The following is a 13,517-nucleotide window of genomic DNA, read 5'->3' as shown; positions in this document are numbered from 1 at the left end:
CCTAAAAAGCTTGGCTGGTGACAAGAGTGCCAGTTCAAAATGTGTCAATCAACCCGCCTTCACGGGGATATTTGACAATAATGACATGCCGTAGTCCAACAGGAGGAAAGGAACTGTCAAATTAGGGGGGCACTGGCGTGACCCCGTATTTCCGAAATCCCCCCGACCCCATGGAGCTCATCAGTGTTGTGTTGCATTGACATGCCATTACCATCGGAATCGTATCATGGTCATGTCTTAAGACAAGCCAAACATGAAAGTACTCCAAAATATCAGTCATTGTTCAAGCTGCACATTCCTCGGTTTCTGAGCTCTGAAAACATGCACCAACCTACGCATGCATCCTTCATGGGTGTTTTTTTTTTCATATAAAATCAATGTCAAGAAAGAGAAGGAGAAATGTTGCAAAAGGAGAAAACTCCAAACTAAATTTCAACACCTCATCACCGGAAATATCAGGTAACTGAGGCTTGATGAATTAAAACAAACCAGCAGTTGCTGCAAAGCACACGTAAAAATACCATTCAGCCAACAAACCTTGCATTGTAATTAAGGCGACACATTTAACACAGATTAACGCTGTAATCAAAGCAACACTAATGGATATATTTGACTACTTGCAATCACACAATGAAATGGTTGTCATGCAAATAAAAACAAATGGAATTCACGCAGTTTCACATTGAAAACAGGATGTAAAATCAAAGTCGAAATGCTTTAATAAAAGAACAGCTTCTAGTTTGATGACTGAGATTAAAAGCATCAACCATGAGCCCATTCATGACATTATGACACATGCACTTTACATGCCAGTGTTTGTGTAATCAGTATTTTCTGTTACCTTAAGTCAGGGGTGTCAGACTCGGGTTGGTTTGTGGGCCGCATTAAGGTCAACTCGATTTCATGTGGGCCGGACCATTTTAGATATAATATTCTGATTGTTTTAATAAATGGATTAAAAGAACTGGATTAAAAGCCCTGAATATTCAGTTTTTTGGTAGATCTAAAATGATGTTTATTTGAGCTTTTTTTAAATATATATTTTTAGATTTTACAAAATGATTTTTGAACTAAAAACACAGAAAAAATGATTAAAAAATTACAATTATTGATTTAAAAGGGGGAAAATCAGGAAATTTAATATACATTTATACTCTTCATTTTAATTTGATCCTAAAACAGAAAGTCGGCACTCATGATTTACTTTCCCGGGCCACACAAAATGATGCAGCGGGCCAGTTTTGGCCCCCGGGCCGCCACTTTGACACATGCCTTAAGTAATTCTAAACTAATTCTGATAATCGGGTCCAATTTTAACATTTTTCCTCTTTTCTGATTTAAAGCCAGGAAAAGCCTGATGCTTACTTGCCGCCTAGTGATTATTCTGAGTTATTATTATACAGTGTGGGTGTTAAGATGACCAAATTCTGATTTTATGTATTCTATTTTTTTATATGGCCTTTCACATTGTCCATAGCAGTCATTTCATTTACTGCATACCCGAAACAAACCACGGGTGCACAGTCAGCCATGACATGGATATTTAGTAGGCCATAATTAACAATGTTCAAAAAGTATGACATTATCCAGCAACATGACCTATTCTTTATGAAGGTATGGTATTTGGGGGTAAAACTATTTAATCACACATTCCTTTCAGAGACTTTCTCAGCTCCCTTCGCTATAAATTTGGCCTGAAATGTCTAATTAAATTTCAATAAGCTTATGAAAAAGTTTTCGGGGGAGGAAACTCAAAGAAGTTGAAATCTGTTATGTGACCCGAAGCCTCTCAGATGTACTGATTAACTTTTCTCTTTTAAGTTGTCAGTAATATCCGGGTGTGCCTGCACTGCTAAAGTACATGTCCCAGTTCACATCAGGACATAAATTTAAAAGGCAATCATAATAACCAATTAGCAGACTTTTCAAAACATGTTATTTTTCTAAACTGGCGGTGCTAACCAGTCAAAAAAGACCTGTTCCCCATGTAAGTTTGTACTGATTACACGCCGGCAAAACAGGACGACAAATCAGGGAAGACATGCAAGCAAGTATATTCTTAAGCAGGAAAACAGCCAAAAGAGCAGAAAAGCTCAGTGAACTCACTCATATTCTCCTCCTCATCCATATCCATGGTTACGGGTTTGTCCTGACCTGAGAGCAGCCTCACAGCTACAGCACCTGCAAAGCAGAGGACAAGACAAGAGGGCGTCTTGAGTGGCACGTGCGCACTTGGACTGATTCAAAGAGGCGATTTGCATTGAGTAACTATGACCATGTTGTTTTGCAGTGTGACTACATGAGCTCTAACTGAAATATGAACACATCAAAAGAGGAAAGAGAACAGGGTCTTGAGACTGCCACCTGGAAGACATAAACCCAGGCATGGTGGACATTGCTCAAGTCTTTAACAATGAAAAAGGTTACTCAACGTAACACTTGTGCCAATAAATTAGTTTCCCAGCAAACTAGAAATGAAATCTTTGACCAGGATTTGAACATCACAGCAGATTTGGTGAGCGGAAAACAAGACCACACAAATATGTAATGGGAGTGGCACCTTATTCTGCTCTACTTTTTCTACCAATTAAGAGAACATTAAAGACATGAGAATGTTTTGAAAGTAGTGAATAACAGCCGAGCAACTTGAAAGGTCACCCCCCCCCCAAAAAAAGAGGAAAAAGAAATTGTGCTGAGCATGAATTGATGGAGCAGACTCACCGGAGAAAAATGAAAAGACAGAGACAAACGCCACAAAGAGTGTGAAAGATGGCATTATGATAGCGAGCAGATTGTGCTGAATCCACTCGCGCGCGCCTCGCCTTCCATCAGTGCCCCCATTCCTCAGTCAGACACTTGCCTAAGCTAAACTAAATGGGCTAATTAATCTGGGCTAATGGTGGGTGACAGTAAATATGCTGGCACAATTATCACCCTATTAAAGATTCATATTCTGAGCCTTAATTGAAAATGAAAAGGTGAGGTGTGGGGGGGTGGACGGGAGGAAAAAGGGTCAACAGAGTGGAACAATACGATTGATTTCAGCAGTAGTCAGGTGCCCCTTTTCTCCCACAGCCCGTAACATGGCAAACTCATATGGCACTTGCTCATTAGGACAACAATGCATATTACATCCAAGCTGTTGTTTGGACATGATATGGGCCATTAAAAAGTCAGCAGCAGGACATTACTTTCAATTTGACTACGTTTTAGATTTTGGAAGAAACGCCTGCAAATTGTAAAGTCTACCCATGCATTACTGATAATTACAAAAAAATTAAATATATGACCTAAAGTAAAAGACACACTTTTTTTCTCCCTTGTGAAAAAGTCCAAGAAAAATAGTTAAGCAAAGTCTCAAGTCAGGTGACTCCTGATTGACATGGTTTGACATTTCAGACTCTTTGCTGAACAGGATTTAAAGGAAGCCAACAGAATTCAGGCTGAGACCTTCAGACTATCTCCCTCCAAATGAACTTGTGATACTCCGTCATCAGGTTAGGAGATGGCTTGGCTTCAGGTAAATCTGAGTTGAGCCACAGGAGGCAGGGAAAAAGTGGAAGATGAGAAAGAAGATGAAACACCTCTAATTTAATCTGGCGCAGTCAGAGAGACTGGGGAAATGCAGGTTTTTTGATTTGACTCTCATCGCTCGCTTGTGGCGAGAAGGCGCGATAGAGCTGCGCCACCATGAAGGGAACACCGGTGGAGGCCGACTGGCGGGGGAGAGGGAGGGAAAGGTGAAGGTGAACAATGGATAGAAAATGAGAAAGACTGAAAATCCTATTCCAAGTAAAAGAATATCATTATCTCTGGAAAAACAAGACGATGAAAAGGTCTGTCCTTGGAGTGTTGCAAGGTAAAAAGCCGCTTAAAATAACTGCCAATGGATGCTACGGATGATAATATCAGGATTGTTGTGAATCTTCAACTTGTTAAAAACATACAGGATAGATTAAATATCACATATTAAAGTAATTGATCTTGCTATCCAATTTATACCAACTTGCATGAGTTTACTACGTGTTTATTGATGAAGGCATCATGTTAGAAGAATGGTGCTATAACCACCAATAATAATGCTTTACAGTTTTGCCCAGATGCGGAATCTATTACTGTTCTTTGCGATGCATTAGTAGCAAATACAAAACTGCAAAAAAAAAAAAAACTCCATCATGCAGCCTTAATGTTTTAATTTAGGAATGTTAATGTCTCTATCTAATTCACTTCCAAACAGATAAACAAAATCCTTTAAAAAATACCCTTACAAATACTGAATTGCTTCGCCTTTGCAAAAGCTTCAACCTACGCAAAATTAGTTGAAATAATAAGCTTTTAGCCCAGAACTTGTTTATTTGCTGTTTTTCCACTATCTGAAGAAGTCTGGCGACAAGTCTTTAAAATCCCCAAATGGGCTGGAACTGCAGGGGTGATGCCATGTGGAGTGAAAAAAGAGAATGTGTTGTTCTGTGTTCCAGACTTTAATATCTGACAGTCGGTCATTTATCATCGTGGGCGACTGATTGTGAGCGAAGGAAAAAGGTGGCGAAAAAACCCAGCCGGAGTATCAATATGAATTTTTATTTGATGGCTTTTGCGGGAGATTGCATTTCAGGGGGCTGGTGGAGTCAAGGTTCACTGAAGCATGACAAGGAGATAGTGATAGACCAAGACAAAGGGCAGGTAAGCCATAATGGTGTGGCTGTGTGCCACAGACCAACCCTAACGAACGCATTTGCTCAAGATATTCCTTCACACTGCAGGCTTGTTTGTGTTAATCGTAAAGTCAATACCTTGAGTGGATAACACCAAAAAAAAAAAGCTGGACTTCATGTACACACCTAAGAAATAATGTATTACAAGGGTCCATTGATTGTGACGGTGGGGCTGTACTCATGATTTTGATGATCGGATTATCTGCCCATTATATTTTGTTTAAAAAAAAAGTTCAAAAACAACAATTTCAAACCCATTATGTAGAAAAGCAGAAAAAGAAATGCTTCGGGCCATAGAGATGTCAGAAAATTTTTGATCATTGCTTTGCTAAAATAAGCAGGTGTTTCGATGTCTTTTCACGAACCAGAAGTCATTTTATCATCGTAAATCTGAGAATATCCAGATCTGAGAGGTTGAAATTTTGGACAATTTCAAGCACCGCCTTCTAAAGTACACTGATCCAAAGGTAAAATATGTTCTGAAGTCTGTATATCATCTATTTACTTATCTAATTCCAAACTGAACCTCATAGTTTGCTTTTAACCTGAAAAAACACCACGAGGAGGCATGAAGGGATTCCAACTCCAAGAAGAGCAATAGTAAACATCTGCTCCAAGAGTCTATATATGGTCACATGTGGATCGTACAAGTTACAAATGTGGAGTTTGACAAATAGGAACGAATGCCATACAGATTATGTAGCCGTGTCTGCAAAAAGAAGACCACAGGAAAGCGCTGCTGTAGGACATCATATTTAACAACAATCTGGACTAGATGCCAAGTTTCATACATATGTAATTTTATTAAACTGAGACGTACCTGTTACCTTACGTTGTTCTGTTTTTTTGACATGTTTGCCAAGTCTAATTCAAAAGCACCATAACATGTGTTCTACAGTGAAGTAAACTAGCGACTTACCATAAAGTTCTATGAGCCAAAACCTTTTATATTTACTGAACAAAAGTACATTATCACATTTAAGAGTCCATAAACATACTGCACCCAAAAAGTGGAAGTATTTTCATACTACAGGTGTAATTACAAGGTTCCCTAACACTTATGTCATCCACTTCAAGCTGCAAATAACAGTAAACGGGCACGATGTGCCTGCTTTAAAAACAAAACCTAACCATGAATCAATTCTATAAAGTTCCATGATGACACCCAATTACAGGCATTTTTGTTTAGCAAGTATTGCCTTAAAATCCTTGGCAAGTGAAGAATACAATTGGACTGTTATAAAAGAGTGCTTGAGGAATGGAGGAAAATCAGAAGCACCAAAATGATAGGCGAAACAGATCGAGTCTAACATAAGACCTAAATATGAGGGTGAAGGGGGGAAAAAAGGAAGGAGAAAGAAAGTGGACAGAGACAAATGACCAAGGGAAATGGTGCGTGCAGAAGAGGCAGTCCTCTCAGCAGTATTAACGCAGAATGATCGGCCCACCAGGTAATGTCTCTCACATTCAAAAAACATTCACAATAAGGTAATGTTACAGTGGTAAGGTCACATTCATATTCTAGATCAGCACCAAGGTTGGATCTTAAGTTACATTCCATTCCTTGCACATTGCATTACATTCCTCTCATCAATTGTTGAGCTTTTCGTGATATATATAGAACTGTAAGTATTTTTGTGAATCTTAAATTACTTAACGAACAAAGGGTAGACATTTTTGAGATCCTATTTAACCATCAATGTATGATATTAGCTATTTGAGTGCGACTGTCACCAGCCTCGAATCCCATTACTTTCCTCAATAAAGCTTTGGCAGCTTGGTGATTACTTTATGAAAGAAAATGTCATTTTAATAAAAGTGGGAGCATTTTTGGAGGGGGTGGTCATAGAAATCCCATCTCTCTTCTGCTCCAATGCTTCTTCGGGTAGCATATCCAGGTGCCGAGCAGGTAATACGCTATAATGGAGTACACGTGTGGGCCCCGGTGACCTAACAGAAGGGGGTCCTGGCCGAAGGGGAGTGCTTGTCTCGTTGTCTGATTGAAACTGATGGGCCAAGGTAGACTGGGCCACCGAGTTCCGTTACCCACCATCGGCCACCCTGTCACACACGTGCACTTGCCTCATAGTCAATTATTCAATTTGGCCCTTCTAATGACAAGCGAATTAGGCTGCCAGAGAAGATTTACCTCCGCAGTGTTACTGCACCGTATATAATCTTTTCACCCAAACCACAGTTTTTAAGCGGTAAGGGTTTCACAAAGTGGAAACCAGGGAGCCTGCTGTGTGGGATGATCGTGCACTAAATCAAAGTCATCATTATGGAATGCTTCTGTGACAATGAATGTGCTCAGAATACTTTCAAACTATAATAGGTTGAATTTACATAAAAGCAGTGAGGATCCTGTGGTGCACTGATTGGTGAATATGATTTTGTCCGAGCTATGACGCATTTTGTCACATGTACAGATGAAAGGGAAGATCAGGTTAAGAACACAATATCCGTGGAGAGAAGACATAAGAAAATTAAAGAAAGAGACCAGTTTAGGATGAAATGCACCTTTCGTCCAAAGTCAGCTGGGATAGGTTAAAGCACCCCGTGACCCTGAGCCTAACCGTTGTTAAATGTGGGCCTGCTTGGGGTTTACTAGTTTGGTAAGGGTATTGCCATCTGATAGTTCACCGCAACACACCAACTACGCACCCCCAGCCCACCCCACAACTGCACACTGTCACTAAACCAGGAACTCCTACAAACAGTCTTGTTCACAGATGCCGAACTATCAACAATTGCATGATAGCAGACGCCAATCAAATGCTAATGTCACATTGACGGAGTACTTGCGTTGAAAATTGATAGGGTCCGTTACTTATCAAACGGCAACATCCAAGTCCAGGAGTGTAAAACTGTATAAATCAGATCATATAAATGGATTCGTGGGCAATGTAGTTTTCTAATAAAAACAATCCTTTCACCGTTTTTATTCGTTTATTTTTCAAGGTTGCTGGGCATCTGCCATTTCTCGTTTCTGCCGGTGCTGTAAAATCTATGTGACAGCTCTGATTTATGACACAGCTAAACACAAAGTGCCTCTAGGGATATGAGCGTATGGCCCGGTGTGTTCAAAGCTGCACCAAAGTGTGTGTTAGTAAGAACACTAGGTGAAAAACAACGTGGCGGTGCTCAGTGCTCAAGCAGCCGGGCAACTTCAGCTTCACACCTGGGCTCAAATATCTCAACCCTGACAATACAACAAGAAAAAAAAAGTCTAAAAGAGGATGCATGTTATTTAAAAGTTTGGTGAGGGAATAAAATGTGAGCGACCCAACAGACAACGACAAAATACAGTGATTCACTGAAAACTTGTCTTAACAAGGATGAAAACAACATTACATACGTTTATTAGGCAAGATTTTTGCCCAGTCAAAGTGGAATGTACTACATTTGTAGTATAAAAGAACCGTTTTAGAGACCAACTTTCTATTTGCTGTACTTCTGATGAATGTATTCGTAAGGGGAAAAAACACATTTTCTCCAGAGGGCTTCATCGACAACTTCAGAATAAATTTCAGGCTCATTTGAATCTGTGCAACACATTTGGTCCCACAAACAGAATCTACTTATGCTGTGATAACCGCACTGCGTGTATCGCTTGGGCTTCCAAGTGCCACTACGTCAAGCTAAAACTCAGTGGGGTTATCTGTTTACTTCTGTTTAAATACCATCAGTCTAAAATGACTTAGTGGAACCGGGTTTTAGCGTCAATCAATGAAATGTCAATTAGCCTGTAACCTTTTTTAGGAGGAGGGGGGATCTACCATTGTTGATTTATTCTCAAAGCAACATAAAGCAGATAAATCATTCCGTGTTACTCCATGATATGTAGTCCACGGGTGACTAACTATTCTCGAACAAGCTTGTATCAGGTAGTACTCACTATCAAATCATCCCTCCCACCTATTATAACCCCCCCAACCCACACTTTTGCGTTGCAAAGCTCATATTTTCTGTTTCTGCTGGCATGGCAGAAAAAGCCTCTGCCCCCCTTCATATTTCATACACGGCCAACTGTAAAGCAACGCCTACGAGAGTCATGTCTGGGTTCTTTTATGAGCGACGCATCGAGAAACTTATCATTTGGAAGATTTGCTGAACTTCAGCATTCTGAAAGTGACTTTCCTGTGCGGTAATTTAATCACAGAGCAATAAGAACTGGAAATAGTCACTGGTCCTGCTTCTCTCCTGTGGTCAGGGTAGCAGTTTAGACTGGATTAAAGGTATAAACAAGGTTCTTGACCCTAGTGTCCCTTATATTGACGTGGTGAAGGACCCTCCAAGAACAAATTAATCTACACTTGATGGAGTATCTGCTGCAGTGTCATGCTATTGAATCTGACCTCTCTGGATGAAGGAAAAGGATTTTCTGTCTTCCTCATTCACACGGCTAGCATTACCAGATAACTCCCAGGTAGCCCTGAATACGATAAATAATTGCAAATAGCATCCAGTTGAGTAGAATGGATATTCTGGGAACAAGTGACGTACCATGATAAAGACAATTTGGACATCTTAAAGAGGTGTAAAAGACTTTGGATGGATTTTCAAGAAAGTGTCACTTTCAGTGACCCTGTGATGAGAGGGGGCTGAGAATGTGGGCTGTGTAATGCTGATAGATGTCGTCAGTCACACGGTAAACGGGGCTCGAGGGACGTTCGGGGATGAAAAGTTGCAGCATCAGCAGCGGTGGACTTATTTGGCTCAATGGAACAGGCTTGACAAAAGAAGAAGGGAGTTGCAGCAATCAAAGCGAGCGGCCGGCCAATATTGCCGATCACATTTGGCCACTTGCTGTTAGACTTCATCTTTACAAGAGCAAAGTCAGAAGGTATCCATCACCCGATCTCTATTAAAAGTGTGATACAGCCACTGAGCACATACATAGAATACATGAAATTTAAAGTGCAGTGCCAAAAAGATCAAGAAAAGCTGTTGACGGAAGGTATATTGCACAAGAAGGTAACATTTGACTTAATTAAATGTATGGATAGATAGTTTAATAGAAAATGGTTTAATAGAAAGGCAGATGCCACAGAAAAAATGTAAGACCTAAAGGGAAGTAGCAAATTTTGTGATTTGAGCTTGATGAAAAATAAAGGCTGAAAGGGTCATAAACTTAATTCTGAAAAATAACTTTTAAAAAAAGACAAAAAAATAAACATACCAGCAGTGCTTCTCAGCTTCTTAACTTCATCTACGATCATTTCACTAGTCCACATTTTATGTTGCTCTTTAGTTTACTTGGATTTACTGGGCATGCCATAACATATTAGGAAATGAGTGGTTTAAGTCCTTGAATTCACTACACATGACCTTTAGCACAATTAGCTCTTTCAGCCTTTAATCAATTGATGTTAGCTCTAACAAAGCCTTGTGACACGACATTCAAACAGATACATTGTTTTTGACATAGATGGAATCACTTAATAAAGACAAATGACTCACTTTAATTAAGCTCTAATTATTTGTCACATATTTCATCATCTTATTGAAACCTAAAGTTACTTTTTGGATCTCTAATCCATTTGGATGAGACAGCTATCGTCTAAAATTCCATCCTATGAATTGTTTTTTCCTCCAAAAATAGGCAGAATAAACAATATAAAATGGCCTGAAAGAAAGATAGAAATGCATTCAATTTGCTACATTCTAAATCTTGGGAATTCATTCCAAAAAACTGAAAATATTATTTATTCAACTTAACGTTTTTTCCATCTGTGAGGTCACGGCTTACTTTTTTTTGGTATGCAAGATAAAAATTCTGTTAGGACAGCCAAGTATGGAAGCACAACAACACAAAGTACTCGCCCTCCTGATTTTCTCCACGCTGAGAAAGTTACCTTTGCGTTCGGAGCGTTTCTTGCGCCTCCTCTTAAATCTTCGTCGAATCAGGCAATAATAGGAACCCGGGTTCTGCGTGCTGCCGCTGCTCAGAAGAGTCATGGCTTTTGTCACAATTTAACTGCGTTCTTATGAGCTCTCTTAGCTGCACCTAAATCACACGGCAAATGCCTCACGTGGGCTACTTGCCGTCTTCCCGCTGAATGTGCTCACTCCACATGACATTCAGACAACTGCTCACACCTGAAGCATGTCGTTGGATCCACTCCATCCCCCTCCCTCACCCTGTTCTCTGTCTCTCTCCCCTTCCGTCCTCCTCCTCTCAATTTTACACTCTCAGTGAAGGTTCTGTCTGGCCAATCACAAATGGGTGTGGGGAGGTATTCATATTTTCAAATGCTCTTTTGTTAATGGTTGTTTATCTAAATGTATTTTGCAGGCAACCAGGCCCACCGTCAGGTGGAATAAAATCCAGCACCCGTGACCCTGGTAAGGTAATAAGTACCCAATGAAACAAAATAAAGTATATCCAATTATATATAGAAGACCCATTGCTATTTTCACAAAGGTGTTTCATAAATATGTTACTGAACTCATTATGGCCATTGAAATAACTATTTATTTAGATTCTCATCACATCATGACACGCAATAATAGACCAAGATAAAAACGCAAAGGGCACTTGGGTGATGAAAAAAATGCTGCAACGTGTTTTTTGGTATATTTCACAATTAAGGTGCTGTATTAAATGTTACCAATTTAAAAACATTTTGTTTCCTCTCACTTTTGAGCATCACTACTTGAATATTGAGATACTATGGCTCTCTCTACTGGCTGCAAGGGATCAGTACACTTACTTTACTCTCTCCCCTAAATTGTGACATTTTTTTTTGGACTCGCTCTAAGAAGCTATGTGAACGTGAAAATTGTAGGAGCTTTTAGTGAAACTACCCGTGATCTCAGTCACTCATGAGGTCATCCAATACATAAAATCTCACCTTTAGTACGCCTCTGTAGATATCAGTAAACAGGAAAACCTAAAGGCGAGAGAGAACGTATGAGAACAGCATTTTTTTGTAAACAATATTTTGACTTTGCTCACCTAACTAATGTCTTCAACAAATTCCTTTTAATTTGATTTGTAATATTTAATGTTGCCAAGAAGGTCCAAGTGAAGTTTTATAGCTGATGAGTTCACACAAAATGCTTTCTGCAACCCACCAACACAACACGAGTTTGTAAAAAAGTAAAGAAAAAGAAAGATGAAAATCTACCAGAGCTTTTATAACACATAAAAGTGAACATTTCTCTTAAAAAATCAGTAATACAAACAGAAAGGTCACTAGAATTTTCCCTAGTAGATTTAAACTAAAACTAAGTCAATGGATAGGTCAGAAAAGTCAATATTTAGCAGCCCTCACTACTAAAGTGTCCTAGTTGCACCCTAGTAATCGTCATAATAACAAAAGCCTTGCATGTGACATCACACAGTTTGATTTTCAATAAAAATTTCTGAGGTTTTTGAGTACAAAGCATGCAAGGTTATTGAGGGGGGAAAGTAGTCATTTCCAGCAAAAACTAAGGGAAAATATAGATATATTAGGGACATAAATCCAATCACACTGCTGTGCAAAAGCCAAACATAACTCCCAACTGTCCAACCACTACTACTGTAGTGGAGGACCAGCACCCCCCGCCAAAAAGAGTGCGGTCGACCCTTTCCCGCAACTGTTTGGGTTTAAAAAACATATCAAAATATACAGCTCACACAGCAGAGATGTCGCCTCGTCTCAGCGTTTTAAGTCGAGCGGCTGAAAGCCAGTTTGCTGAGGTTTTCAACACCAGGGATTTAAGTCTGCTCAACTCCATACGCCCTATTTTTAGGTTTGACTAGGAGAGAAAAAAATACATTGACAAAAAACAAGTTGCTAAAATAGTCTCTCAAGAGAAGCCAAGCCTAATGTGGTAAATCCATCTGGTTGTAGTGCAAAACACTATAAAAAGGCTGTGCTTGGAGTTATTTCTTTTGCACTTGGAAAGAGTTTGAGACGTCACTTGCAGATTATGGAAAACAATACAACATCATTCAAGAGTGCTGACCTCTGCCAAGGTGGAACTGTTATTAAAAGTGGTGGAAAAAGTGATAATTGAGCACTGTGTTTGTTTGCTGGTGGATCTCTAAGTTTGTAAGCAATTTCCCTGTCAGGCTCATCCCTTCTTTTTCTATTGCAAATGTTCTCTGGAGTTTATCCCAGGTGACTTTGCTCAAGAGAAAGTGGGGTACAATCTGGGCTGGCCGCTAGCCAAACACAGAATGTCTGTGAAAAGACTACCCTGATCAGCGTCTCCAGCTTCTCCACAAAATCTAGTGGGAATCAGTCTTTTGTATTTTAGTTTTAATTGAACACAATTCCAAGGTTAAAAGTAACACTACTGAGAAATGCACAAGTGCAGTTTAGATATCAAACATAAAAGGGTGGTGTGAGTGTGTGTCTGTGTGTGTGTGTGTGTGTGTGTTAGATGCTGCAGGGGAGTTTGGAATAGATGTCCAACAACAAATTTTAATTGGGCTGACACGCAGTGCTGTACTTTAGGGCAAAACTCTTATAACAGGATGTTTTAATTGTCATTTGTCTTCATTGTGTAATAGTTGAAGATTATATAAAGAGGATATTTTTGGCAAATGTCAAATTTGTTTGTACCTTTTGCGCCTCCTTAGCTTCAACAATTCATTTAAAAACAAAACAAAAAAAGTTTGCAAGGTACAAACAGCAACATTTCAATGTGAGTCATCCGGTGCCAGCAACTCTCGAATTTCAACAGAAGAGGAGGAAAGCCCTAAAACGTTGTTTTTTTTTGCACGATAACGTATTGATTTATGTTGCGCTTAGTGACGACGAGTTGTCGCTGACCTTCCCGGGGATATTGGAAGACTGAGGATGA

The 13,517-nt window shown here is 39.6% G+C and overlaps 1 protein-coding gene across 4 annotated transcripts in view; it reads right to left on the bottom strand.

Moving 5' to 3' along the window:
- The window catches only part of adarb1b (adenosine deaminase RNA specific B1b), a 62,882-nt gene that overhangs the window by 11,334 nt on the left and 38,031 nt on the right, over positions 1 to 13,517 (bottom strand). The window contains exons 3-4 of one of the 4 annotated variants that reach the window (XM_077616682.1): positions 11,573 to 11,611; positions 2,107 to 2,181 (exon numbers count right to left, since the gene is read on the bottom strand). In XM_077616682.1, the coding sequence (XP_077472808.1) occupies positions 2,107 to 2,134 (28 nt within the window). In that variant the 5' untranslated portion in view covers positions 2,135 to 2,181; positions 11,573 to 11,611. Of the gene's footprint in view, positions 1 to 2,106; positions 2,182 to 10,573; positions 10,804 to 11,572; positions 11,612 to 13,517 lie in introns of those variants that run through there. The other 3 variants (XM_077616681.1, XM_077616680.1, XM_077616683.1) reach the window with 3 other exon arrangements.

This window comes from Stigmatopora argus, chromosome 13 (assembly GCF_051989625.1).
Source record: "Stigmatopora argus isolate UIUO_Sarg chromosome 13, RoL_Sarg_1.0, whole genome shotgun sequence".
Taxonomy (NCBI): Eukaryota; Metazoa; Chordata; class Actinopteri; order Syngnathiformes; family Syngnathidae; genus Stigmatopora; species Stigmatopora argus.
Note: the sequence above shows the minus strand (reverse complement) of the source record. Positions and strands in the feature narration are given on the sequence as shown.